The 27,612-nt window shown below is 42.7% G+C and overlaps 1 protein-coding gene and 1 long non-coding RNA gene across 5 annotated transcripts in view; one reads left to right on the forward strand and one right to left on the reverse strand.

Moving 5' to 3' along the window:
- The window catches only part of kiaa1549la (KIAA1549-like a), a 140,603-nt gene that overhangs the window by 60,921 nt on the left and 52,070 nt on the right, over positions 1-27,612 (reverse strand). For all 4 annotated transcript variants that reach the window (XM_061773112.1, XM_061773114.1, XM_061773111.1 and 1 more), the window contains exons 3-7: positions 26,233-27,018; positions 25,503-25,618; positions 19,515-19,737; positions 7,635-7,768; positions 6,729-6,897 (exon numbers count right to left, since the gene is read on the reverse strand). In XM_061773112.1, coding sequence (XP_061629096.1) covers positions 6,729-6,897; positions 7,635-7,768; positions 19,515-19,737; positions 25,503-25,618; positions 26,233-27,018 — 1,428 coding nt within the window. The remainder of the gene's footprint in view (positions 1-6,728; positions 6,898-7,634; positions 7,769-19,514; positions 19,738-25,502; positions 25,619-26,232; positions 27,019-27,612) is intronic.
- LOC133477855 (uncharacterized) overlaps positions 1-27,612 on the forward strand; it is a 66,363-nt gene that overhangs the window by 26,839 nt on the left and 11,912 nt on the right. The window lies entirely within an intron of this gene.

Genomic DNA, 27,612 nt, shown 5'->3' on the forward strand with positions numbered 1-27,612 from the left:
GCCTCTCAGCAGGCAGTGCTGTAGAAGGCACCCTACATATGCAGCGAAAGGCTGTCTGAGCCCAGCAGCACACTGAGAAAAAGAATGAGTAGAACAAGAACTCTTACATAATAACTACACAATTTGCATAATGACAGCAGACTTGCATGGGTTCAGTTCTATGCTACAAAAGAAACAGAAGTTGCCTCATCTCTCTGGCAACAACAACTACATTTTACGAGATTGGATCATAAACAGACAAGTTCTGTCCCCTATTTCAACTCAAAGTACGGTATATCAGCGCCAATAGTTATATATTTCTTAACTGGTATTCTTTCATACCTCTGTCTGGCGACTCTTTCAAGATTAAAACTATGTCTAGAGAATTTTCCCCACAGGACTCAAGCATGGCTCTCAACTTTTGTTCTCCTCTGACCAGGGGTGGAGCCAGAGGGGATGCCGGGGTAGCACCGGACCCCCCTGAAATCTGATTGGACCCCCCAGGTGCCATATCACGGCACCGCACGTCTTGTCGAAAGGAAACCTTTGCATTTTGAAATCAGTGATGCCGTTTGACTGCTAAATACCTCCTGTACAGTAGTTGGCGCTATGTACCACAAATAATCCACATTTATTAGGAGAAGAAGAAGAATCGCCACAGAAGAAGAGGATTTGCCCCAGAGCCAATCTACCACGTCGTTCTAAAATAAGTTTTACGGTGGTGTCCTAATGAGTCACTGTTTAAAAACACTTTTGTGTTCAGATAGGAGATCGTTTTGCTAGCAGCCACGGGTATCAAGCTAAAGTTAACATTAAGTTACATCTCATGGCAGTAAAAACTAAATCTTATTACCCAGCACCGGCATGCAGTGTTTCAATTAGCAGCCAGTGCAGTGTGCCAGTCTCTCTCGCTCGCTGGCACACACAAACACGGGCACATGGACAAGTTACATCTCATGGCGTCTCCACATGACTAGTGTCAGCTTCCAACAGCCACTCCACATTAACGTGTACATTTAATTTGGGTTGCTGCTTATATAGTGGCGTGTTTCTCCAATGATTTTAGAGGAATGACACCAGCAGACAATCGGCCAGCTAGCTGTTTCATGCTCTGTTGGCTTAAATGAAATATAACGTGAAGGAAGGTGGGGGGTTATCCTTCACGTTTTGCCTTTTGTTATGTCTCTACATGTTTGTTTGTTTAAAAGCTTTCAAACTGACACCGTTACAGTGTCAAAAGTGTTGCTGTTGCATATTTTTCCTCATCTGTGCAGCATCTTATTTCATGCATAATGTACAGCACAACAGGCTAGCTAAAAACAATTTAAGGCAAACTAGTGGAGTGCTTTCAAAGAAAACATCAGGAGTTGAGGGCATCACAAAAGTGCTGTTAATGAGCTTCACAAGTGTAGCTTGTTTAAAAAGCATAAATACTGTAATTCAAGTTAATTCTTCCTTTATATTTCAGAGTTTGATTTCTGAAATTTCACCAGAATCACCAATTTAGCTTGTTTAAAATAGCCATAACCTACCTGTAATTAGAGTGAATTCTGCCTTTTTATTTAAGTATTTTGTCTGTTTTATTTTATTATTTGGATTTATTCAAGAAGTATGCCTTTTTCAACTACAAAAAAAGAAGTCTGCCTTTTTATTCATAAAAAGTGTGCCTTTTTATTTAATATTTGTCATGTTTGTTCATTTTTCATATACATCAACTGCGTTCATGTTTTCAAAAGGGCATAAAGGCTTTTGTATTACTGGGCTATTTTTTTTTGTGAAATCAATTTGAGTTTCAAAAATGTTGGTTGCGACTGAATGACGACGAGGGGATCCCAACGCGTTCCCAGCCAAGCCGAGAAACGTAGTCAGCAGTTAAGTCAACTTTTATAATTTCCCACGGCATACATGAAGATCGCTCATGGCACACTAATGTGCCACGGCACACTGGTTGGGAATCACTGGCCTAAACTATGGTGAGACCTTGTTTGATATACACACACACATTATAATAATACTATTATTCAACCAACAGCATGGTGGGGGTTGTGGCGAGCACATTTGCCACAGTCTGAAGTTCTGGGTTTGAATTTCAGTTTGTTTCAGTTCTACACTACTGTTTGGCTTCCTTCCACATAAAAAAAAGTGTGTGTGTAAAGTTAACTGAATATTGGCTGATTGGTTGTTTTTCTATGTGTGCAATTGACTAGCAACCAAACCAGGGTGAAGCCCCACCTCTTGCCCAAAGTTTGCTTGGATACGCGCCAGCACCCCTGACCCTAAACAGGATAAGCCAGTGTTTCCCAACCTTTATTGAGCCAATAAACCCATTTTACATATAAAAAAAAAAAAAAAAAAAAGAAAATTCATAGCACACAATCAAACAAAAATGTCACACAAAGGATGAATATTGAAATAAAAGTTTGAAATATGGGAAGGTTTACTTGAACACAAACCTAATTGGTTCACAGAAAGCCATAACTTATTCTTTTGTATGAATGGCAACACATGTGTACACAGGTTTATTGCAGGTTTCTGCCATCTAATGCAAATGCATGTAATTGTTCTGCATTTCACTATAAATTGCTGGCACAATTACATGAACAAAGATATTTTTAATCAATAAATAGTAATTTTCAGACAAATTAGGGGTGAAATTGAATCATTTCCAGCTGTACTCTTGATGGTCACTCATGGCACCCGGGTTGGAAATCACTGGGAGAAGCAAACAATAAGGGACGGATCTTCAACTTAAAATCATGAGGGGAAAATAGGTTTACAAATTACACTGAAATGGAACAAAAGTGACAATTATAAGTTAGAATGATTGATTTCTAAATTTATCCAGACTTTTTTATTAACAATATTAGTTTGCACTGCTGCCTTTCGAGGATTGGGTTCTGGGTTTCAATGTGGACCCAGAACTTTCTGTGTGAATTTTTATGCACTACATATACTACAGTGAGATAGGTAGGCATTAAATTTAGCTTGGGAATTATATAATTCCCAACAGTCTAATGATCAGCTGTCAGAACAATGTGGAACAAATTTTCTCCCCAAACCGTCTGTGAATGATGAGAAATTAATCACCAACGCATGATTCAATTGTCTTGCGGTTGAGAGAGGAAGCTAATAGTTCCATCAAGTGACTGAGTGTTGAGCACGTCAATAAAACTTTTTTTTCTCCTTTGCAAGAAGCCATAAATAATTTAATGTTATTGCCCGGAGTGAACCAATTAATGAGCAATGACATGTCCTCAAGTAGTGGTTTTAATTAATGTAGCTGGAGGCCATTCAATAAAGCCAGAAATGATGGGATTATTATTTTTGTACTACAATGTGTGACCTTTCATTATATTTTACAGAATAATATCTCTGGTCTGTGACATTTTCTCTCCATCAAAATCAGTGGAGAGGGAAAATGAGTGAGCGTTTTAAAAGGTATTTTAGTTTTAATCATTTAAAGTAGGTAATATTAACACAATATAATATTTCTAGCACAACAATTTGCATCACCATAATAACAACTGGGGTCGTCAAAGCAAGTCAAGCGCTGTAAGCAACAATAAGCAAACTGACGAAACAATGAGAAACACTGGCTGGAATGGCTGGAAGGAGCTAATTGGTTGACACAAGGCAGAGGGCTGACGAGAACAGGTGGAGAGAAAACCGAACGAGCAGAACAAGACATTAACATTGTCAAGGGACACAGAAAAACGTGACGTGGAATAAAACAAACTAAATATAATCTAAACAAAAACACAGACCATGACAAACTATTGTTTCATTACACCCATCACCCCTGCCCAAAACCCCTATAGCACCATGCCGGCCAGTACGTAGGATGATTTTAACAAAATCTAATAATAATAATAATAATGCGTTTGAGGTGGCACGGTGGTCTACTGGTGGTGGTCTCTATTATTTATCCATTGTATGTTGTTAGGCACGGCGGCTGACTGGTTCGCCACCGTTGGCCTGTGTAAGTTCATGACTACTTGTAAGTTAGCTCGACCACTCGCAACTGTACTGACCCGGTTGTGTTCTTCTTCGTCTTCAATGCTCTTTCCGTGTCTCCCACCTCACTCCCCGTTCCAGCCACGCCATCCAGATACTCCACTTGCCCATGCTTCAGCTTCCTACACTTTCCATGATCCAAAGGACCACCATTGCCCCTTGCATATCCTACCCGCTGAGCGATTATTTAATAAACCATTCTCATATACTTCCTCCGCCTCCATCTGCTTTTGGGTCCAGTCTAACATCATACGATTACCAATCGTAACAGAATACTCTGGCTAACATGGACCCAGCAAACCTGGAGGCGTTGGGAAAAACGCTCGCACTCCAAGGCTCCTATATAGACAGAAGAAATCCTCCATGGAATTATAAACTCCTTAAACACCCTCTCCTGGAAAGTATCTCTCATATCCTCCCAGATGCACTCCGACAGCCTTCCTGTGAGTATTCGTTCCGAGCCCTCTGATCAACACTTCCTCCCATACAAAGAGCCTCACGTCCCTCCTTCCGAACCCTATTCAGGGGACCTAGGTTCATGTGGCCAATTTCTTTTAAATTGCGCCCTTGTTTTCGATCTGCAACCGTTGACTTATCCCTCTGAGAAATCCAAAGTAGCATTCATTACCAACCCCCTACGCGGAAGAGCTGCGAAATGGGCAACCGTGCTCTGGAATAATTCGTCCTTGCTTCTTTGGATTCCTTTTCTGCCGAACTTAAAAAGGTCTTTGACCATCCCGTCAAGGACAGGGAAGCCACTCCTCGCCTCCTTGTTCTTACTCTGGGGTCTAGTTCAGTGGCTTCGTATTAAATTTAGAATTTTAGCGGATGAGTGCGGGTGGGATGACATGGCGTTAAGGGGCATTTTTATGAAGGGACTTTCAGAACAGCTCAAAGACGAGCTCGCAGTCAGGGACGATCCCACCTCGCTCGAAGAATTGATTTTGTTATCAATTAGATTAGACAATCGCCTACGGGAAAGAGCAAGAGAGAGAAATGGAGCGCTCTATGCGAGCACATCTCTCCTGTCTTCAGTCAAGACCTTGCCATCTCACTTCCCCACCATCGCCCCTATGACTGCGCCATTGAGCTGCTGTCTGGAGCACCTCTCCCCTCCAGCTGCCTCTATAACCTTTCCCACCCTGAAAAGGATGCCATGGAAAATTATATACGTGACTCCCTTGCGTCCGGACTTATCCGACCCTCTTCTTTCCCCCCTGGGGGCCAACTTCTTCTTTGTTAATAAAAAAGACACCACTCTTTGCCCCTGCATTGACTTCCAAGGCCTCAATGACATAACCGTAAAAAAACAAAGCCCCACTGCCTCTCATAGACCCTTCCTTCGAATCACTCTGTGACGCCCAAATATTCACCAAGTTGGACCTGCGCAACACCTACCATCTTATCCGCATTAGAGAGGGGGGGCGAATCGAAAACCGCTTTCAATACACCCCTTGGTCACTTTGAATACATTGTCATGCCCTTTGGGTTAACCAACGCCCCCACAGTTTTTCAAACCTTACTTAACAATGATATGCTCAACCGATTCGTCTTTGTCTACTGAGACGATATCATCATCTTCTCCCGCTCTCCCGAGGGACATCGCCAACATTTCCGCCAAGTCCTCCAATGCCTACTCGAGAAGAAACTCTTTGTGAAACCGGAAAAATGTGAATTCCATCTCTCCTCTGTACACTTCTTAGGATACATCATTGCCAAAGGACAGTTACAACCCGACCCAGCAAAGATCCAACCAGTCACCAACCGGCCCATCCCCTCCACCCGCAAAGAGCCTCAACATTTTCTATCTTTCGCCAATTTCTACCGCCGTTTCATCCGTGATTACACCAAAATGACCGTTCCTCTCACCAGCCTCACCTCCACCAGCTCCCCATTCCATTGGACCCCTGCCGCCTCACAAGCATTTAAACACCTTAAGCAGCTATTCACCAGTGCAGCTATTCACCAGTGCCCCCATCCCGACCCTTCCCACCAGTTTGTTGTGTAAGTTGACACCTCTGACACTGGGGCGAGAGCTGTCCTCTCCCTTGTACTGTTATAGTCTGTGCCCTGCAGTTCCCCTTTTTGGAGCTCGGGTGGCGCTTTGTGCCTCGCCCTTTCCTCTCTCTCCGAAGTGATCACAGGGCCCCAAATCCATGTCTGAAGCCCAAAAAATAATGGGGAGAGTGAGTTTTTTATTTATTTATTTATTTTTATTTTAAGAGAGAGAGTGTTTAAAATAAGCATAAAGAGGCATTGGTCACTCTATCAGCAATAAGATTGAAGTTTTTAAAAAGAAAATCTTGTGTCGTGTGTTGTGGTTTCACAATTATAGTCTTTCTGAATTCTTATGGTTCAGAATTCTTATGGTTCTTTGTGTGAGTGTAATAGCTCATTCAGAACTGGACCATATGCTGCTTTTTGTTGATTGAATAATAACTATTAAAGTAGAATTATGTCTCAGTGGGTATAAACACAGAAGATTGTATGACAAAATCAATATGTTAGCATTGTGGAGGTAGCTTCTGACCAAGGATGTAGAAACTGGTAGGCGTCTTAAAGCCTGGTGAGCAATCATAACATATTGTACACTAGGTATATTTATATTACACATCTTGCTCACTCCTTACAGAGGAAAACATTTGGGATAAAAACATCAGAAGAGGATATAAAAACACAACCACCAAGCTTACTAGTGACAAAGGATGACAGTAAAGCATTGTGTGTTTACGTACGCTCAGCGATGACCAGAGGCGGGTAGAACAGAAAGTAGCCCACCAACTCAGCAGTGAGCTGGTTGAGTAGGCTGCTCGAGATGGTTCCATTGAGTTCGGTGTCCTGATTCTTGACCACATACACCAGTGAGACCAATGGAGAGTCCGGTTCTTGGGCCACGCTTTGGATCTGAAGATTACCAAATACAATGCGGTCATTTTAAATGCCTCATTACTAAGATTACCTGCCACAAATGTGCATTATTGAAATATTCCGCACACATGAACAACTCGCAATGAGTCTATTTATAATTTAAAAATTCAAACAGAAACATCAAATTTAATTGTATAAAATGTCTACATTGCCTATGAAGAATACATAAGACTCCAGACACAGCATGACACTGAACTTTTTTTTTTTCCCCCATTATAGAATTAATTAATGAATGAACAGGACCTGTGTGTGCTGTTCGGGAAATACTGAAACTGATTCACCACAGTGAAGTGGGTTGCGTGTAAATATTTCAGAAGATGAATAATAAATGCTTCCTATATCTGCCACTGATTGCCTGTGTATGTATGTCCATGTCAACTAGAGGGAAAGTGGTAGAGGAGAGAGAGGTAAAGAAGCAGAGAACATGAAAAAGCAAAGAGGCTGAAATAGACCTTGATGTCCCTCAACAGTCAGATCAGAATACACATTACGCACAAAACTGTGAAATTTATTTTGTCTTAAATTGTCATTTTCAGTAAATTAAGACAAATAATTGCACACTCACAGAATGAATAAGAGGAACTGTGGTTTGCATCAAAATCGTACTGTTGGTAAGAGACCCAAATAATTATTCACTACAATAAACAACTGATTTGCATGCGATGCTACATTCTTGTCTGTGTAATAACAGACTCTATGAAACCATGCACTACCTCCACAGTGAGCTTGCTGTAGGTCTCGAGAACTTTGTCCTGAGCCTCGTCAAAGGCGTTCTCCAGTCTCTGCTCTAGCATCTGGACAAAACTGCAGGAGTAAATGTTGTCTGTGGGGCCAACAAATCTCAACACTGGATAAAGGAGACAAGAAAGGGTTTAAGTACGCTGTAGCTAAAATATTAAAATGTAAGGTGTACGTTATCATAGTATCAGATTAGATGTCTTTTAAATGGTAGTGTGTGTGTGTGTGTGTGTGCTTGTGTGTTTGAATATACTTTGTATAAAGTGTGTAGCAACCACAAGCAGGAGAAAGAAATGACCCCTACATCCGACATCCAAGCTATATTTTCAACATTGTGGTATTAATGAAAGTGAATGAAACGCCAAACGTCAGAGGTATGTGGTCAATAATACTGATTTAATCAGAATATTATAAGGAATGTTCAATTAATATAATAAAGTAAATGTCCATTCCAACTATTTGATTTTTCCAAAATACACTACCATAATGGATTTCAAATAAAACAACCAACAGGTAATTGAAATGTAGGCTATCAGCTGTTATTTCAGTGGTTTCACAAAGAGACAATTTAGCAAGTGCAACGATTTTATGCAGTGTAATGTACCTCTATTTTAATGACTGACTGAAGCGTGAAGCCCATGACCATAACCAAATTCTGAGTTTTCCTCCCTGGAGACCTTCACAGTAGCCACCTTCAGTAATTGCTTGTTTGTTGGTTTGCTGGATTCAGTTTTGTCTTCAGTAAGTGAAAAGTGTGTTTCACTGGTCACTGACTTGACCGTTGAATGACATTCAATCTCTTTGCCTTTAAAAACCTCAAGTTACTTTTCACAGTAACTCACATTAATACGATCAATACAAATCGAGAATCCCCTCCTTGAGCCGTCACCTTATCGTGGTGGAGGGGTTTGTGTGTCCCAATGATCCTAGGAGCTAAGTTGTCTGGGGCTTTATGCCCCTGGCAGGGTCACCCATGGCAAACAGGTCCTAGGTGAGGGACCAGACAAAGCACGGCTCCAAAAACCTCCAAAAACCCCTATGACGAGTACAATAAATGGATATAGGTTTCCCTTGCCCGGACGCGCGTCACCGGGGCTCCCCTCTGGAGCCAGGCCCGGAGGTGGGGCTCGAAGGCGAGCGCCTGGTGGCCGGGCCTGCACCCATAGGGCCCGGCCGAGCACAGCCCGAAAGGGTAACATGGGTCCCCCTTGCCATGGGCTCACCACCTGTGGGAGGGGCCATAGGGGTCGGGTGCAGTGCGAGCTGGGCGGTGGCCGAAGGCTCGGCGCCTGTACGTTGGGGTTCACCCCGGTGGACGAGAGGGTAGCCTCCCTCCGCCTTCGGGTGAGGGGACGGGTCCTGACTGTTGTTTGTGCCTATGCACCAAGAGTAGTTCAGAGTACCCACCCTTTTTGGAGTCCTTGGAGGGGGTGGTGGAGAGCGCTCCTGCTGGGGACTCCATCGTTCTGCTGGGGGACTTCAATGCTCACGTGGGCAATGATAGTGAGACCTGGAAGGGCGTGATTGGGAGGAACGGCCCCCCCCCCCGATCAGAATCCGAGCGGTGTTCTGTTATTGGACTTCTGTGCTCATCACGGATTGTCCATAACGAGCACCATGTTCAAGCATGTCCACACGTGCACTTGGCACCAGGACACCCTCGGTCGCAGTTCGATGATCAACTTTGTGGTCGTGTCATCGGACTTGCGGCCGCATGTCTTGGACACTCGGGTAAAGAGAAGGGCAGAGCTGTCAACTGATCACCACCTGGTGGTGAGTTGGCTCCGATGGTGGAGGAAGATGCCGGTCCGACGTGGCAGGCCCAAACGTATTGTGAGTGTCTGCTGGAAACGTCTGGCGGAATCCCCTCTCAGAAGGCGTTTCAACTCCCAATTCCGACAGAACTTTGCTCATGTTCCGGGGGAGGTGGGGGACATCGAGTCCGAGTGGACCATGTTCCGCGCCTCCATTGCTGAGGCAGCCGACCGGAGCTGTGGCCGTAAGGTGGTTGGTGCCTGTCGTGGTGGCAATCCCCGAACCCGTTGGTGGACACCAACGGTGAGGGATGCCGTCAAGCTGAAGAAGGAGTCCTATCAGGCCTTTTTGGCCTGTGGGACTCCTGAGGCAGCTGATGGGTACCGGCTGGCCAAGCGGAATGCAGCTTTGGTGGTCGCTGAAGCAAAAACTCGGGCTTGGAAGAAGTTCGGTGAGGCCATGGAGAAAGACTTCCGGACGGCTTCGAGGAAATTCTGGTCCACCATCCGCCGTCTCAGGAGGGGGAAGCAGTGCACCATCAACACTGTGTATAGTGGGGATTGGGTGCTGCTGACCTCGACTCGGGACGTTGTGAGCCGGTGGGGAGAATACTTCGAAGACCTCCTCAATTCCACCGACACGCCTTCCCATGAGGGAGCAGAGTCTGGGTTCTCTTAGGCAGGCTCTCCTATCTTTGGGGTTGAGGTCACCAAGGTGGTTAAAAAGCTCCTTGGTGGCAAGGGTGGATGAGATTCGCCCAGAGTTCCTCAAGGCTCTGGATGTTATAGGGCTGTCCTGGTTGACACGCCTCTGCAACATCACGTGGACATCGGGGACAGTGCCTATGGATTGGCAGACTGGGGAGGTGGTCCCCCTTTTTAAGAAGGGGGACCGGAGGGTGTGTTCCAACTACAGGGGCATCACACTCCTCAGCCTCCCTGGTAAGGTCTATTCAGGGGTGCTGGAGAGGAGGGTCCGTCGGGAAGTTGAATCTCAGATTCAGGAGGAGCAGTGTGGTTTTCATCCTGGCCGCGGAACAGTGGACCAGCTCTACACCCTTGGCAGGGTCCTCGAGGGTGCATGGGAGTTTGCCCAACCAGTCTACATGTGTTTTGTGGACTTGGAGAAGGCGTTCGACCGTGTCCGGGGGGGGGGTCCGGTTTGAAAAAAAAAAAAGAAATGAATTTACAAAGGAGGTCAAGGGGCAAGATCATTCAGCTACTTAACAGGCCACCCTCATTGACGCAATCTCTTGGAAGATTTTTATGGCCTCTCTGTTTTATTTGTATGTCTTCCTCAATGGCAAGTAGAAGGTCTGAGTCTTTCAGAAAACAGCTCTTGGTATTTAACACTAGGCCTATTATTATGCCAATAAAAAAAAGCTAGATATTTTTGTATGCTTCTCTATATTATAGAGCATTGTATTTTGCCATCTATGTACTGTGTATTAGTTTGCAGCCTTGATTACCGAGAATATATATAACTCATTTGTACATCTCAACTATTGAAGTATAAACACATGCTTCAAAAATATCTCCGTCACTTCACACAGACCAAAATTGTCAGCAAGGATGCTGTAATTATAAATTATTGTATGTATGTTGGGATTAGATCCACTTTATTGGAGAGCTACTTGACATTCTACTGGTTTTCCTTCAGGCTTTCACATCATAATAATTACAATTTTTTGATTTTTTTGGTTTGGTGGCCTCAGTATTGCATCTCTGCTTTTTGCTGATGATGTGGTTCTGTTGGCTTCATCAAGCCGTGACCTCCAACTCTCACTGGAGCAGTTCGCAGCCGAGTGTGAAGCGGTTGGGATGAGAATCAGCACCTCCAAATCTGAGACCATGGTCCTCAGTTGGAAAAGGGTGGCATGCCCTCTCCAGGTTGGGGATGAGATCCTGCCCCAAGTGGAGGAGTTCAAGTATCTTGGGGTCTTGTTCACGAGTGAGGGAAGAATGGAAAGGGAAATCGACAGGCGGATCGGTGCAGCGTCTGCAGTGATGCGGACTTTGTATCCGTTGTGGTAAAGAAGGAGCTAAGCCGAAAGGTGAAGCTCTCGATTTACCGATCGATCTACGTTCCTACCCTCATATTTGAGGTGTGGGTCGTGACCGAAAGAACAAGATCCCGGATACAAGCGGCCGAAATGAGTTTCCTCCGCAGGGTGTCCGGGCTCTCCCTTAGAGATAGGGTGAGAAGCTCGGTCATACGGGAGGATCTCAGAGTAGAGCCGCTGCTCCTTCACATCTGAGGCTGGGGCATCTGATTCAGATGCCTCCCGACGCCTCCCTTGTGAGGTGTTCCGGGCACCACCCACCAGGAGGAGACCCCAGGGACGACCCAGGACCTGCAGGAGAGACTACGTCCTTCGGCTGGCCTGGGAGCGCCTCAGGATCCCCCCACAAGAGCTGGATGAAGTGGCTGGGGAGAGGGAAGTCTGGGCGTCCCTGCTAAAGCTACTGTCCCCGCGACCCAACCTCGGATAAGCGGTAGAAAATGGATGGATGTATGGAAAAATCGAGACTAGTCTAGAGAAGGTCAGAGTATCATTGTCAAAATTTAGAAGCAAGATGTCCCTTCAGGAACGTAAACTGAACATGGTGCAAAACAGGACACCAGACCTCAGAAAAAAATGGTTACTCTTTATATAGATGAAAGCAAGGTCAACCAAGGTTGTATGACAAACCGTCTATGAAGAAAAACGTATGGACAAGAAATGAAACCGCATATGATCTAAAACACACAAATTCATGTCAAACTCAAAAGGAATTAAGCATTATGGCATGGACATGTACGGCAGTTAATTAAACTGGTTTACTGGTGTTTATTGTATTGAAATAAGATAAATTGTGAAATTCACATTTACTGTACGAAAACAATATATTTCAAACCCAAACAGAAAACTTGAGTTATTCCCTTCAATGAGCAACAGCCAATCTACCATCATGTCTACAAACAGACAGCTGCGACGTTTGTTTCGTTCATTACGCGAGAAAAGGCAGGAGTTGTGGCAGGACAACTCACGGCTGCTTCACCACGACGGATAATGCCCCAAGCAAACGACAGTTCCTGACTGACCTGCTTGACCTGGCTCTGTGTGATTTCTTTCCTCTTTCCCGTGCTCAAGGGAGTCATTAAGGGGACCAGTTTTGAAGACATGGACAATATCAAGATGGCCAAGACAATAGCGCTGCAGAGGATCCCGAAATAATTTTTTCAGGCGTGCATGAAGGCGTGGCAGAAAAGGCTGGGATAATGTGTTAGACTCCAAGCGGATTACCTCAAAGGTCAAAATTTGCAGTTTGACGAACTTCAGCTCAATAAAAAAAAGTCATTAATTACAGCCATTCAAGATTCAAATGGCAACTGTACACACCGCAAGAAATAAATGATTTTTTTTACAATTATTATAGCAGCTTATACGCATCTTCGAACAACCCAGACCACAAAGGAATTGAAACATTTATGAAGGTTCTAAACATTCCTCAATTAAATACACAAATTAAAGACAGTCTTGATGGTCCTTTAACCATCACAGAATTACATAACGCATTTAAAAAAATATGCAATCGGGACAATCGCCTGGCCGCGACGGAATCCCCATTGAATTCATTAAACATTTCTAACATACTAGCACCTCTATTTCTCAATTTATATGCTGATGATATTCTTCTTTACTTACAGGAACCCAAGTATTCTCTTCAGGCAGTCTTAAATCTCATTAAAACATTTTCACAAATATCAGACTATCAACTGGACAAAATCAAAAATACTCCCAATAACAGTAAACTCATGGACTCCTGCAGATCAAATCCCAGATTAACCTATTCCTATAGGAAACATTAAGTATTTAGCTATTAATATTTTGTCAAAACTGACAGAGCTAATCAATCTAAATTACACACTACTTCTGGAAAAAATCTCAACTGACTTAAGACCCTGTAATAACTTGCCTATATCATTAGTGGGAAGACCAGCTACAATAAAAATGAAAACCTTACCTCAAATAAATTATTTATTTTCAATGATTACATTTAAGACCACATTTAAATGGTTTCAATATATATGCACGCAATGCACTAAAAATACCCCAGACACCTATTTTCATGCTATATGGGAATGCACACCATTCAATGGTTTTGGTCTTCGGTTACGCAAAAACGCTCTTACATTTTGAATTTCAGGATTCCACTTTCCCCAAGATTGTGCATACTTGGCGACTTAAGCATTAACGACCTCCCCAATAAATATTCACAATCATTACTTGTGACGCATTGGCTACCACTAACAAAACAATTCTAGTAAACTGGAGAAACAAACAAGCTATTAACATCAATCAGTGGCTAAATCTCATCACCGAATATATTGCGTTGGAAAAAATATCAGTAGAATGAAAAAATCAATTACATATATACGTAGATAGCTGGTCACCTTTCCTCAACATGCTAAATCTAGACTCTTGATTCCTTTGCCAGGGTAGGGTACCATTTGACAATAACAAGACTATCTTCGTAAGTGTGTAAGTAAACCTTTGAATTTTGAATTCTTTGTTGTCGAGGTTGTTGTTGTTGTTTTATTATTATTATATTTATGTATTTATTTTTCTTTTCCCACACATTCTAGATCGTTTTGCATGGGAGGACACATGCATGGAGTGGAGATCTTCTTCTCTTGTGCCTGTGTTTGCAGTTTCAGTGTCTGTGGGGGCGGGACTTTCTTCACTCCTTCCCGATCTCGGTGGTGTGGGGGGGGGGTGATGGTGACCCGTCCATGTTCCGTGGGTGCTAAAGCAGTGCCAGCTTGTCCCCGCCTGGGTCCCCCGCATTGGCTGCTGGTGGGGGTGCTGGGGACCCCTGTCGCTCCTTGGGCCTGCTTCCTCCTCTTCTCTCCATTCCTTGTGTCCCGCTGCAGTCACCTCTTCCTCTTCCCGTGGGGGAGCTGGGTGGTCCCTTGCGGGCTGTGGGGCCTGTTGTGGGTTTTTTGTCCCTGCCTGGTTTGGGGGGGGCTGGCGGGTCTGGGTAGGGCAGCCCTCTTTGTCGTTGGTTGTCCGGCCTGCTGGGCCCGACCTGCAGGAGCCATGCCTCTTAATCACTCACTTAGCACACACTCACACCACTCACTGTATATATTTTTCTCACTAATCACATTTGGGCACATATACATATCAAAGGGTTCTTGGGGGACTGGTATGGGGTCGGGAGGGTGTGGGTGTCGGACCGGGTTTCAACACGTCTGTGCTGTTTCCCAGTCCGTGCACCCTGGCATTGGGTCCCTGAGGCCCCCACTGGGTGGCCAGTTGTCGGGCCACCTCGGTGGGGCCGGCGGACCGCCCTGGGTCCCTCAGTGAGGGAGGTGTCCTGTCCACCGGGTTGCTCTCGGGTGGACCCCTGGGCCCGATCCCGCCCCTCGATTGATTGGGTGGGGTCCTCAGCCTCTGCGGTGCGGGCACAGCAATTACAGGACACTTCTGTCAGTCTTTGTGCATGTAAAATGGTGTCAATTTACTTGCATGTGTCCACAGGCACACACCACTGGGACTTTTTCACTGGATGTGGGGCCGCTCACTTATTACGACAAATAACTCATGAATATGCAAATCGCTTGTGTATCCCCTCACTTATACTCTGTCCATTTGTATTGGAGTCGTGCATTTTGGGTCCTGTCCTCTGTTCCGTTCATGACAGTCCTTCCCTCACAGGGTGTAGCACTACAGCCCCATGCAACACTCATATTTAATGTTTCATTGTTGTAGATAATGTAATGACTTACTTTTGTCATCCTGTTTACAATTAGTACTTTGTCTTTTGTCTTTGTTTCTCTCGCCCAGCGGAAGCTTAAAAACTCCACTGTCACACAGTAAAACTGTTCCGGCATAAAAGGGATACAGATCCTCCATTCTGCTTGACCCAACAGCCGAACAGGACAAAAAGAACAATAAATTGCAGTTTGGATTTGAAATACTGTATATCTTTTTAACAGTCATGGAAGTTTTCTGACACTTTCTGCTAACATTCACTTAGATGCTACAAAAGTGAGAGGATGTTGTTTCAAAAACAACTTTTGAAAGAAAATAAACATTCTTCTATAACGCCTGGAAAACGGAAGGTGAAAGATCCATGCACAGGTAGCAAGTGAAGTTGATTGCAGTGAGGGCGTGTCCCTCCAGGAAGAAGATTCAGAATTTGATCGTCATTGACCGAGTGACTCACTATGAAAAACGATGACTTTCGAAATTCATTTGTCATATACTGTATGTAAAATAATGACACTTTGTCCAAATACATTTAAGCACCTGAAAATTGAGGTACAGTATTGTCCATATACTCTAACAGTTGTAATTCAATTGTCATTCAAATTGTCTGGATGCAATTCCAATGCGTTGTGTATTAAATCCAAGTCATAAGAACTCAGTCGTTGTCCAAACACTTCATGACCTGACTGCAAATCATCATCGCAGTTTACAGTACAATATCATTTTAACGGTTCCTAACGTAACATAAATGTAAAAATATCAATCTGTCCATTTTCTATACCGCCTGTCCTTAAATAGGATCACAAGCTAGAGGAAGCTGACTTTGTGGGAAATGCAGGGTACATCATGAAATGGTTGCTCGCAAATCACAGGCCAAAACAGCAATTTTCTGAGCTAATCTCAAACACAATATTGGTGCTTCACACAGAGCATCTGTAAAAGAAAAGAAAGAGGGGAAAAAAACATCTCTACACCCTTCACTGGTCTCATAATCTGCAACACATGGCAGACAGAAACAGTGTTGACCCAGTTGCTAATCTTATGAAAATTGTGCTGCGTCTGATAAATTGGGATATCCTCTGCATTAATGCTTTATGGGCTGCACAAACCTGACAAATTTTTACTGACTGTGTACCCCAAATGGAAAGCTTGTATTACAGAATTTATACAGGAGATACATTATTTAAAAGACTAAAAAGTGTGCCAAACTCTTGCTTTACTGCACCTGGGCTTCGACTCTTCAAGTCGTAGTACAGAAAAATAAGGAGCACCTTCAAGATTTTGTTCATGAATTTGGTGCGTGAGAGTCCCCACAAGAAGTCAATTTAAAGGTCCCATGCATCAAAGTCAGATTTTTTTCTACTGTTTTATGCATAGCATATGTCAAAATGAGACTGTGACATGGTTTAATTTTGACAGGTAGTTTTTCGATTGAATGCAAAAGGCAATAAACGGCATAAGTCTTGCAAAATGGGTAAATTTGAAATCGCTGTTGTTGTGACGTAGTTTTATTAATTAAAATTCAAGTACCTGCCCACTTCGTGTTTGGTACCCACCCACTCAACTCAACTGAGCAGCAACAGCATTTCAGCATTTTAAGCGAGCAAGTCTCAGTCGGTGTTAAGCCTTATATATACTGTCTATAAATTATCCATATGTTGTCTTTTAAAACTACTATACTTCACTATATTTATAAAATAAAAATATCTAATAATATATTTAACATAATATTTTAATTTTCACCCATGTCCCCTTTCAGCTCATGTTCTGAATTAGTGGGTCAACAATCCACTCTTTGGTGACTTGTGCTTCACAATGATAAGACCCTACATAGAATCCAAACACGACATCGCCATGAATGCTTGGCCATCACAAGATACTGCGATATCACCAAGGAACAATCAGAGCTTTTCCATACTTAAATTAAAAATAACAGCGATCCAATCAGTGCAACACTTATTTAAATATAAAATTTTAATGAGAAAAAAAATTCTTAGGTGTAAAAGACCAACAAGAATAGCTTGAAAAAGGGCATCCTGGACATTTTCAACCCAAATTATGTCGCAAACCCAATAAAAAGAAATGAAAGATTATGAAAAATATACATCTAAAAATTTTATGGCATGGGACCATTAAAGTATTCATATTGTTAAGGCTATTTTGTGTTTTACAGAATATTCACACTAATATATTAATTCAAAACTTGTCGTTTGGATTGTCCAATAGTCTCTGACAGCCAAAATCCATGCTACTCTATGCTTTAAAAAAATCTGCATATTACATTATGCAAATCATACCTTTCATTTAATTTAGTCGTGTAGTATAGCTCTAGAAACAAATTTATATCACTAAACAGCATCACTGCAATTGCCTTGTGACCATTTCAAGGTGTACCCTTTCTCTCCCCCAGGGTCAGCTTGGATAGGCTCCAGCACGCCCGTGACTCTACTGAGGATAAGCAGTATGGGAAATGGATGGAGGGTCGCGTGCAACATAAATCTCTCTCCAAGTATCTGTTTGCTTAATATCCATTTGTTAATCACACAGAATCTCATTTTGATCCACATCTCATTAGACTCCACGTACAAGCCGCCATTTGGCATGGAGAAATGAGTTTTCTTAAGAAGCTGCCTGGTTAAATGGGCTGATTTTACTTTGCTTTGAAGCACAGGGGTTTGTATGGGATTTAGGGAATCAAAGATTTAAGGAGAGCAGACGTAATGAAGAAATCCCATTTTTGTCTCTGCTCTTCTGTTCCCCACTTTCTGTATCCCTTTGTGGATGTTCTCTGCTTCCCACGACAGTTTTTTTTCTGTTTTCCGTTTCACATGCAGTCTTAATGTGGAATTCCACCGTGTTGAGCCTAAACAATAAGATCCCAAGCCTGAAGAAAGGCATTTTTTAAAAGGCACAATAATGACAATGATTAACTGAGAAAAGACAAAATCACATCTGTGCACAAGTGGATTCAACTACCGCATTTTCGCAATCATAAGGCGCACTTAAAAGTCTTAAATTTTCTCCAAAATGAACAGGGCACCTTATACTGCGGTGCGCCTTATGTGTGCACCGAGTTCCGAAATCTGTAAATCTTGTTGTGTGACGTTGATGAGCGCTTCGCTTGACTGACTGGGAGCATTTCCTGCCGACACGCTGCTTATATAGAGGAAAGGCGGACGTGACTGAGGACAATAAAGGGGGAAGGGTGCACGTAAAAGAGCAAGGGGGAAGGGTGCACGTAAAAGAAGATGCTAAAGGGACGCCCCCAGTAGGTATATAGTGCGTGTATGTGCATTGTGCAAAACAACATCGGTTCGGCTAAGGACCCCTGAAAATGGCACCTACGAAGAGACACGCTTACGAAGCGCAGTTTAAAGAGGAACATGGGAATCGAGCAGCTGCGAGAGAATTCAAGATCAACGAATCCATGGTTCGCAAGTGGAGGAAGCAGGAAAACGAGCTTCGCCAAGTCAAGAAGATGAAGCTGAGTTTCCGCGGAAACAAGGCAAGGCGGCCCGAGTTGGAAGACCAACTCGAGCAATGGATTAATGAGCAAAGAACAGCCGGGAGAAGCGTCTCTACACTCACCATTCAACTGAGGGCAATAACTGGGAGCTTGCCATCATTCTGGGAGGCTTGACAAAGGAACTCCAACCGCTGGACATCGGTGTAAACAGGGCGTTCAAAGTGAAGTTGCGAGCGGCATGGGAGCGATGGATGACAGATGCCGAACACAGTTTTACTAATCTCGGAGGCAGTGCCGGGCGAGTTACGTCACCATATGTGAATGGATTGTGGATGCTTTGGCTAACGTGTCTGCTTGCACTGTTGTCCGAGCTTTCGCAAAAGGCGGCGTCATTGCTGAACAGCCCCCCCCCCACCCGGGCAACGAAACTGACTCTGACAATGACGAGAGGGAACCCGGCATGTTTGTTGGAGAACTTGCCCAGCTGTTCATTTCGGATACATAAGATGAGGACTTTGATGGATTTATGGATGAGGATTGATAAAAAAAATAACGTGAGTACATTGTTAAATACTTCAATAACGTACAACCGAACTCCCGCTGCCTTTTTAAAAACATACGCTAGCATGCATGCTAGCGTATGTTTTAATCTAGCGTATGTTTTATCATGCCTGCGCCCTTATGTATGTGTTAAATACAGAAATAGACCCCGTAACTGAGACTGCGCCTTTTAATACGGTGCACCATATGGTCATGAAAATACGGTAAATAAACTCACTTGAAGAGAAAATGGCCGACACTGCCAAATCAAGATTTTCCCATAAGTACATCTTCTGTAAGCTAAAACACATTGTAAATTATAATGTCTATAATCACCTGTTTTCAGCTGCAGGTGAATGCTTGGGGTAGGCAACCAAGTTGCCACGGGAACAAGAACTGCATTCACCAATGGTGCGTGCTGCCTTATGTCAGACATCAGCTTGTCAAAGCCATAAACACTAAGAGCCTCAACCACAATGGCGGAAATATAGACAGTTTTGACACCAGCCACATAGTAAACCAGGGTGATATTGCGTGGGCTGCAGTCATCACGCTCCACCTGTGAAAGAATGCAGAAGTTTGTAAAATTTGGCTCATGATCAGAATCTAAACACAGGCTTTGCATACACAATATTGTATGTGCACCATATTTATACAGAGAAAACCTAAATAAAAAAAGCTATTGCGAATTTACTGTCCTTAGTTCCTTTCATTACCAAGAACTGTAAAGACCACAGTCAAATCCACACATGCTACTCGTACAAATTGCTTTGCTTCAACCGTATCAGTTACAGTATATGATCAATTAGCCTTTTAACATTGTACACATGAGTCTGCTAACACATTGTGTATTTTGGAGAGAAGTGGCATTTATATTTAAACCGTAAGTGGTAGTTTAAAATGATTCAGTGTCATTCTCATGCCAATTTGAAGTGAAGAGACAAAGTGGTATTCTGAGCTACCTATGTAGATTCTGAGAGTTCCTGCGATTTGTTCCTTTTTGGGGGACATTTTTCTTTTTTAATAAATAATAAGACAAGGGACTGACAGTACAACAACAACAGAAAACACCCATCAGAATGGTATGTTTCCAGTTTTGAGTGCATTGTTGGCATTCCAGTTTGTGTTTTTTATTCCCTTGTCTAAAAACATTTTGAAAAAGAAGAAACTTCCAGTATGAGCCTCTGAGCAGATGATCAGATGATGGCAGATGATCAAGCCAAAACAAAGAGGCACTCATTGCCAAAATTATTCATAAAATTAAGAAAAAACACAGTAGGATATCTTTAACTTATATATTCATTTTTGTTAACACAACACTGTAATCAAATAGGGTAACTCAAATTATCAAACTGAAAAAAAAAGAAATGAATTTACAAAGGAGGTCAAGGGGCAAGATCATTCAGCTACTTAACAGGCCACCCTCATTGACGCAATCTCTTGGAAGATTTTTATGGCCTCACTCTGTTTTATTTGTATGTCTTCCTCAATGGCAAGTAGAAGGTCTGAGTCTTTCAGAAAACAGCTCTTGGTATTTAACACTAGGCCTATTATTATGCCAATAAAAAAGGTAGATATTTTTGTATGCTTCTCTATATTATAGAGCATTGTATTTTGCCATCTATGTACTGTGTATTAGTTTGCAGCCTTGACTACCGAGAATATATATAACTCATTTGTAAATCTCAACTATTGAAGTATAAACACATGCTTTAAAAATATCTCCGTCACTTCACACAGACCAAAATTGTCAGCAAGGATGCTGTAATTCTAAATTATTGTATGTATGTTGGGATTAGATCCACTTTATTGGAGAGCTACTTGACATTCTACTGCAAAAAAAAAAAAAAAAAAGGTTTTCCTTCAGGCTTTTACATCATAATAATTACAATTTTTTGATTTTTTTGGTTTGGTGGCCTCAGTTTTGCATCTCTGCTTTTTGCAGATAATGTGATTCTGTGGGCTTCATCAAGCCGTGATCTCCAACTCTTATTGGAGCAGTTCACAGCTGAGTGTGGAGCGGCTGGGATGAGAATCAGCACCTCCAAATCTGAGACCATGGTCCTCAGTCGGAAAAGGGTGGCGTGCCCTCTCCGGATCAGGGTGAGATCCTGCCCCAAGTGGAGGAGTTCAAGTATCTTGGGGTCTTGTTCACGAGTGAGGGAAGAATGGAACGGGAGATCGACAGGTGGATCGGTGCAGCGTCTGCAGTGATGCGGACTTTGTATTGATCCGTTGTGGTAAAGAAGGAGCTAAGCCGAAAGGCGAAGCTCTCGATTTACCGGTCGATCTACGTTCCTACCCTCACCTATGGCCACGAGCTGTGGGTCATGACCGAAAGAACAAGATCCCAGATACAAGCGGCCGTTGAGTTTCCTCCGCAGGGTGTCCGGGCTCTCCCTTAGAGATAGGGTGAGAAGCTCGGTCATACGGGAGGATCTCAGAGTAGAGCCGCTGCTCCTCCACATCGAGAGGAGCCAGATGAGGTGCCTGGGGCATTTGATTCGGATGCCTCCCGGACGCCTCCCTGGTGAGGTGTTCCGGGCACGTCCCACCGTGAGGAGACCCCGGGGACGACCCTGGACACGCTGGAGAGACTACGTCCTTCGGGTGGCTTGGGAACGCCTCGGGATCCCCCCGGAAGAGCTGGATGAAGTGGCTGTTGAAAGAATTTGTAGGCTATGTTCTTTGCATGGATGCTTTTTTTGTATGGAAAGACAGCCACTTTCAGTGGGTATGACACCTAAACCTACTCCCTATACCCACCTTTTGAGTGCATTTAAAAAATGCCAGGCTAGTAGCCACGTAATGTTTTCAGCGGTGCTATAATGTTTGGTATTATGGGTAATTTTGCACCAAACAGTGCTAGGGATTTCACAAACACTGTCATTATCTGTCTGTCAGATGTTTCAGGCTGCTGAGTATTGGCTTTCCGGCTGACGATCAGCATTACATGACAACTAATTGTGATGGGCAATCCCTTCAGAAGAACTCAAATAAATGCCTGTCAGATATTAGAACATTTGGGGGGAGAATTGATGAATGAAGAAAAAAAACAGCTCTGGCAGAAGGGCCAATTTTCTCATCCAAGGCAAAAGGGCAGCTTCTTGAGCACCAAGAGTGTTCTATAACCCCAATTCCAATGAAGTTGGCACAGGTGGCAAAAAAGACTGAGAAAGTTGAGCTCATATCACCACATGGGCTCAGGAATACTTCAGAAAACCAATGTCACTAAATACAGTTCGGCGCTACATCCGTAAGTGCAACTTTAAACTCTACTATGCAAAGCAAAAGCCATTTATCAACAACATCCAGAAAGAGAATTTAATATATATAAATAATAATATATATAATAAAATAAAATTAGAATAATGTATAATTTTATATATTTTCTCAGAACCTATCATCTAAGATGGACTGATGCAAAGTGGAAAAGTGTTCTGTCCACATTTGAAATTGTGGCCGTTGTGTCCTCCGGGCCTAAAAGGAAAAGAACCATCCGGACTGTTATGGGCGCAAAGTTCAAAAGCCAGCATCTGTGATGCTATGGGGCTGTGTTTCACATCTATGAAGGGACCATTAATGCTGAATGGTACATAGAGGTTTTGGAGAAACATATGCTGCCATCCAAGCAATGTCTTTTTCATGGACGCCCCTGCATATTCCAGCAAGATAATGCCAAACCACATTCTGCACGTGTTACAACAGCGTGGCTTCCTAGTAAAAGAGTGCGGGTACAAGACTGGCCTGCCTGCAGTTCAGATCTGTCTCCCATTGAAAATGTGTGGTGCATTATGAGGCGTAAAATACGACAACGGAGACCCTGGACTGTGAACAGGTGAAGTTGTACATCAAGCAAGAATGGGAAAGAATTCCACCTACAAAGCTTCAACAATTAGTGTTCTCAGTTCCAAAACGTTTATTGAATGTTTTTAAAAGAAAAGGTGATGTAACACAGTGGTAAACATGACCCTGTCCCAGCTTTTTTGGAACGTCTTGCAGCCATAACATTCTAAGTTAATGAGTATTTGCTAAAAACAATAAAGTTTATCAGTTTGAACATGAAATATCTTTGTAGTGTATTTAATTAAATATAGGTTGAACATGATTTGCAAATCATTGTATTTTGTTTTTATTTATGTTTAACACAACATTCCAGCTTCATTGGAATTGGGGTTATATGTTCCTTGGCTCTACAAAGGTTGGAAATCGCTGCTCTCGTCAGAACATGTATTCTAATCCATCAGGTCAAACCAACATTACATCACAGAAACAATGGGTCCTAACTTACTGTAATTAAATTACTTTATTTTTAATTAAATTACTTCAGCCACACTGAAACTTTAGAGCATGATTCGACAGAACGGCGGCATGTTTACGTCCAACCGTTCGTGGTACCACTAGCTTGCTAGGCTACATAACGTTTTGTTACCTGCTTGCGAGCCGGATCGTATTCAAAGTCCATCTTAGATGAGCTCGGGCCCAGAGAGGCCGGCTGCGTTTCTGGGTGTTGTTGATAAATGGCTTTTGCTTTGCATAGTTTCAAGTTGCACTGACGGATGTAGCGCCGAACTGTATTTACTGACATTGGTTTTCTGAAGTGTTCCTGAGCCCATGTGGTGATATCCTTTACACATTGATGTCGGTTTTTGATGCAGTGCCGCTTGAGGGATCGAAGGTCACCGGCATTCAATGTTGGTTTTCAGCCTTGCCGCTTACATGCAGTGATTTCTCCAGATTCTCTGAACCTTTTGATGATATTATGGAGCGTAAATGATAAAATCCCTAAATTTCTTGCAATTGTACGTTGAGGAACATTGCCCTTAAACTGTTCGACTATTTTCTCACGCGCTTGTTCACAAAGAGGTGAACCTCGCCCCATCTTTGCTTGTGAATGACTGAGCAATTCAGGGAAGCTCCTTTTGTACCCAATCATGGCACCCACCTGTTCACAATTAGCCTGTTCACCTGTGTGATGTTCCAAACAGGTGTTTGATTCCTTGATTTCATTCCTCAACTTTCTCAGTATTTTTTGCCACCTGTCCCAGCTTTTTTGGAACGTGTTGCAACCATCAAATCCGAAGCTAATGATTATTTGCTCAAAACAATAAAGTTTGAACATTAAATATCTTGTCTTTGTAGTGTATTCAATTAAATATAGGTTGAACATGATTTGGAAATCATTGTATTCTGTTTTTATTTATGTTTAACACAACGTCCCAACTTCATTGGAATTGGGGTTGTATTTTACAATTGAAACATCTCACGGAACACCAAAAAACAAAAATGTCACAAAAAGTGGAGACATTAATTACTGTACTTCCTGCCATCTAATAGAAGACCATTTATCATTTGTTCTCTGTCACTATGCCTCACTGGCATAAATAGATGTACAAAGATACATTATTTATTGTAAATATAATTTTTTGAACAATTAAGTACACAAGTATATACAGTAAATGAACAGGTAATTGAAATAGACACCTTCCTCCATCTTGTGATTGGAGTGGTTATCGGCCCCAAAAATCCTGATTGTGTAAAGCCTAGTTTTTTTGTTCCCAAGTGAAGAAATAGGGTGAGAAGGTTGTTTTTAAAATGGATTTTGTCACTTTTAGGTTTTAAGTTGTGTTGTCTTTGTTGCACTTCATACCAAGTTGACATACTCGTTAGTGTTAGCGGGATGGCCGCATTTATCTGGCTTGAATCCAAAATGTTTCAACATCGTTGCGGTGGCGTTAGGTTATGGAACTAATTCCATTTATGCCGCTCGACTTTCTATAACTGTGCAGCTACCGACTCGCCGTCAGAAAACGTAGCTTTGAGGATGCTTACTATGCTAGTGCCTGCATTTGAAAAGCATGCACACGCGCGCACACACAGGCACGCATATGGCCAATCAGATGGATGGTGGGAGGTTATCATCCCGCCTTTTACTATCTCTGATTGGTTTGAAGCCCAGATGGGTTTTAACGTGTCAGTTGCATTTCTTCCTCAAATGGCTGGGTCCCGCTCACCATTCATAAGTTAGGGCGCATATGCAATCAAATGTGTCGTACTCTACTCTCTAATCCATCGCATTATGTCCTTGGATGCAGATTCATCTTAGTTTATGTGTCCCTGCTCATATTTGTGCGCAGACGCAGAAAGCACATCGAACGAGGTCACTGCCCCTCCTACCCCCGTTTTAAAGCTATAGACCTACTAGACAAAGACGTGGTAGACAAAGACCTGTGGTTCTGGCTAGTGACCTTCAGATGCAAGTCTTAAACTATGTTGATTAGTTATTGACTTGTCAGTGGAGGTGAATATGTAGGACAGACTGACCTGTGCATAAGCAGTGGAGTCATTTAGGGCTTTCTGCAGGGCATGACTTAGTCCTTTAGCTAAATTCTGTTTTAGGACCAGATCAAGTCGATTCTTCCGAACTTCAATGGACAAAACTGTAAGGAAAGGAACATGGCACATGTTGTTTGAACATAAAATCTGTAACTGGATTGTATTTTGTATCTGGTTGTAAAATGAAAGTTTCAGAACTACCAGAGTGCTGAAGTGCCCTTACAATGAGCAAACCTTCTGGCACCTTGAGTAAGAAATACCAAAGCACTTCTTGTACATCAGAAATTGCACTAGTCTACAGCTTCTTTTGAAGGTTCCTTTTTTTTTCCATTTTCTGAGAGAATGTGTCCTTGCTTTAGTGCATGTTTTAATTAATCTGAGTGCAAGTAATTACATCTTGGACCCATAATAGGTACATAGAGTCTGAGCTGCTGAAAGGGCATTGTACCTGTTCATCATGACTTCATTATCATTTTTACAAGAGAATGGTTCAAACCTGTCTGTATAACGGATAATAATTGTTTAGCCATGGGGATAATAATGGAATATGACTTTTGAAGAAAGAAAAAAAATCGAAAATGTAGCAACATGCAATGTAGTTTTATCATTTGAGGATTAATTCACATCTAACATGATCTTAATTTAACATGTAGATTTAAGACATACATTATGTTAAGATTAAATTACATTAAATTCTGCTGTAAAAAAGGTTCTTTACCTGTTTTGACCCAGTACTTCTCAGTAATGTTGCATGGTAGTGGACTTTCCTCTGTAACGGTGCCGCTTGGCAGTTCTACAGTTGTGGAAGTAATTGGTACAGTTTGGACTGGGATAAACACTGTAGCAGGTATCTTTGCTGATTCTGTTGTTGCTGTTGTGGTAGTAGTGGTGGTGGTGGTGTATGGAGTAGTAGTTTCAGGTGTGGCAGTAGTAATTATCGTGGTGGATGGAGCGAGTGTCATGGTGGTTGTGGGTGTTGTTGTAGTAGTTGTGGTGGTTGCAGGCTGAGTCATAGCTGCTGTGGTTAGTTTGAGGCTCGATGATGGCTGCATAGTTGCAGCATCTGTGATATTTGAGGAAACTCTTACAGTGACCCCAGTGGTCACTGCCGGTGCTGTAACAGCAAGGGTCCTCACAGTAGGAATGGTCACTAAGGACTTTGTTGTTGTCAAGGTTTCGACCTGAATGCTATCATTGGTCAAGTTGTCCGGGCTGAGTGAAGCAATAGTAGACAGCGGTGGTGTGTTCACTTTCACAATGGTGCTTGAGGTGGATGTGGGCAACAGAGTGTTTGTGGTATTTTTTATCGTTGTTGTGTTCTGAGAGTAAGTTCTACTGCGCACGGGCACAGTGGCGTTCCATTGATGGGTGGAGAAAGGGCTGGTGACATTTGCAGGGAGTGTGATGTCATGATCACCAGCTGTGGACAAGAGAGACTCAGGAACTGTGGGGAGATCCCAGGCTGGCAGGCCGCTCACCGACGCCGCTGTCGATTGGACAACATCTGCATCAAAGACATTAAATAATGCTTTATTATTTGTATTAGTATTATTATTATTATTATTTATTTCTATATTTATGACATATTCTGTAATAATACTGAAGAAAACTCTCTCTCTCTCTCTCTCTCTCTCTCTCTTTCTCTCGCTCTCTCTCTCTCTCCTGTATAAAGATCTTGAGATATCAGTCCTGAGGCCTCATTCTGATAAGGATGATGGAAATGCACCAAGATTTTCATATTTCACCCTAACAGGAAGAAGCACTGCCATCTAACCCCACTTGAATTAAATATAGCAGAAAATATATGCAGGACACTGATCAAAAGACAATTATAGTATACCACATATTTGAGCAAAAAGAGAAGTTGATGATATACCTAGCAACATAAAATGTCTGCAAATATTTGACACAATGAAATCCAACTTCAAAGTGAGAACAACAGGTGAATTGTAATGTAAGGGGCTGAGGTATTCTAGCTCAAAACATGAGCTGCATGCCAATGCGAGGAGAAGAAAATGTTGGCGAGGACAAGGCGGTAACCCGCAAGGTTGGTTTGTCTTGTGGCTGGGATGTGATTCAGTGCAGGGCCTATTGTTAA

Source organism: Phyllopteryx taeniolatus, chromosome 5 (assembly GCF_024500385.1).
Source record: "Phyllopteryx taeniolatus isolate TA_2022b chromosome 5, UOR_Ptae_1.2, whole genome shotgun sequence".
Classification (NCBI taxonomy): domain Eukaryota; kingdom Metazoa; phylum Chordata; class Actinopteri; order Syngnathiformes; family Syngnathidae; genus Phyllopteryx; species Phyllopteryx taeniolatus.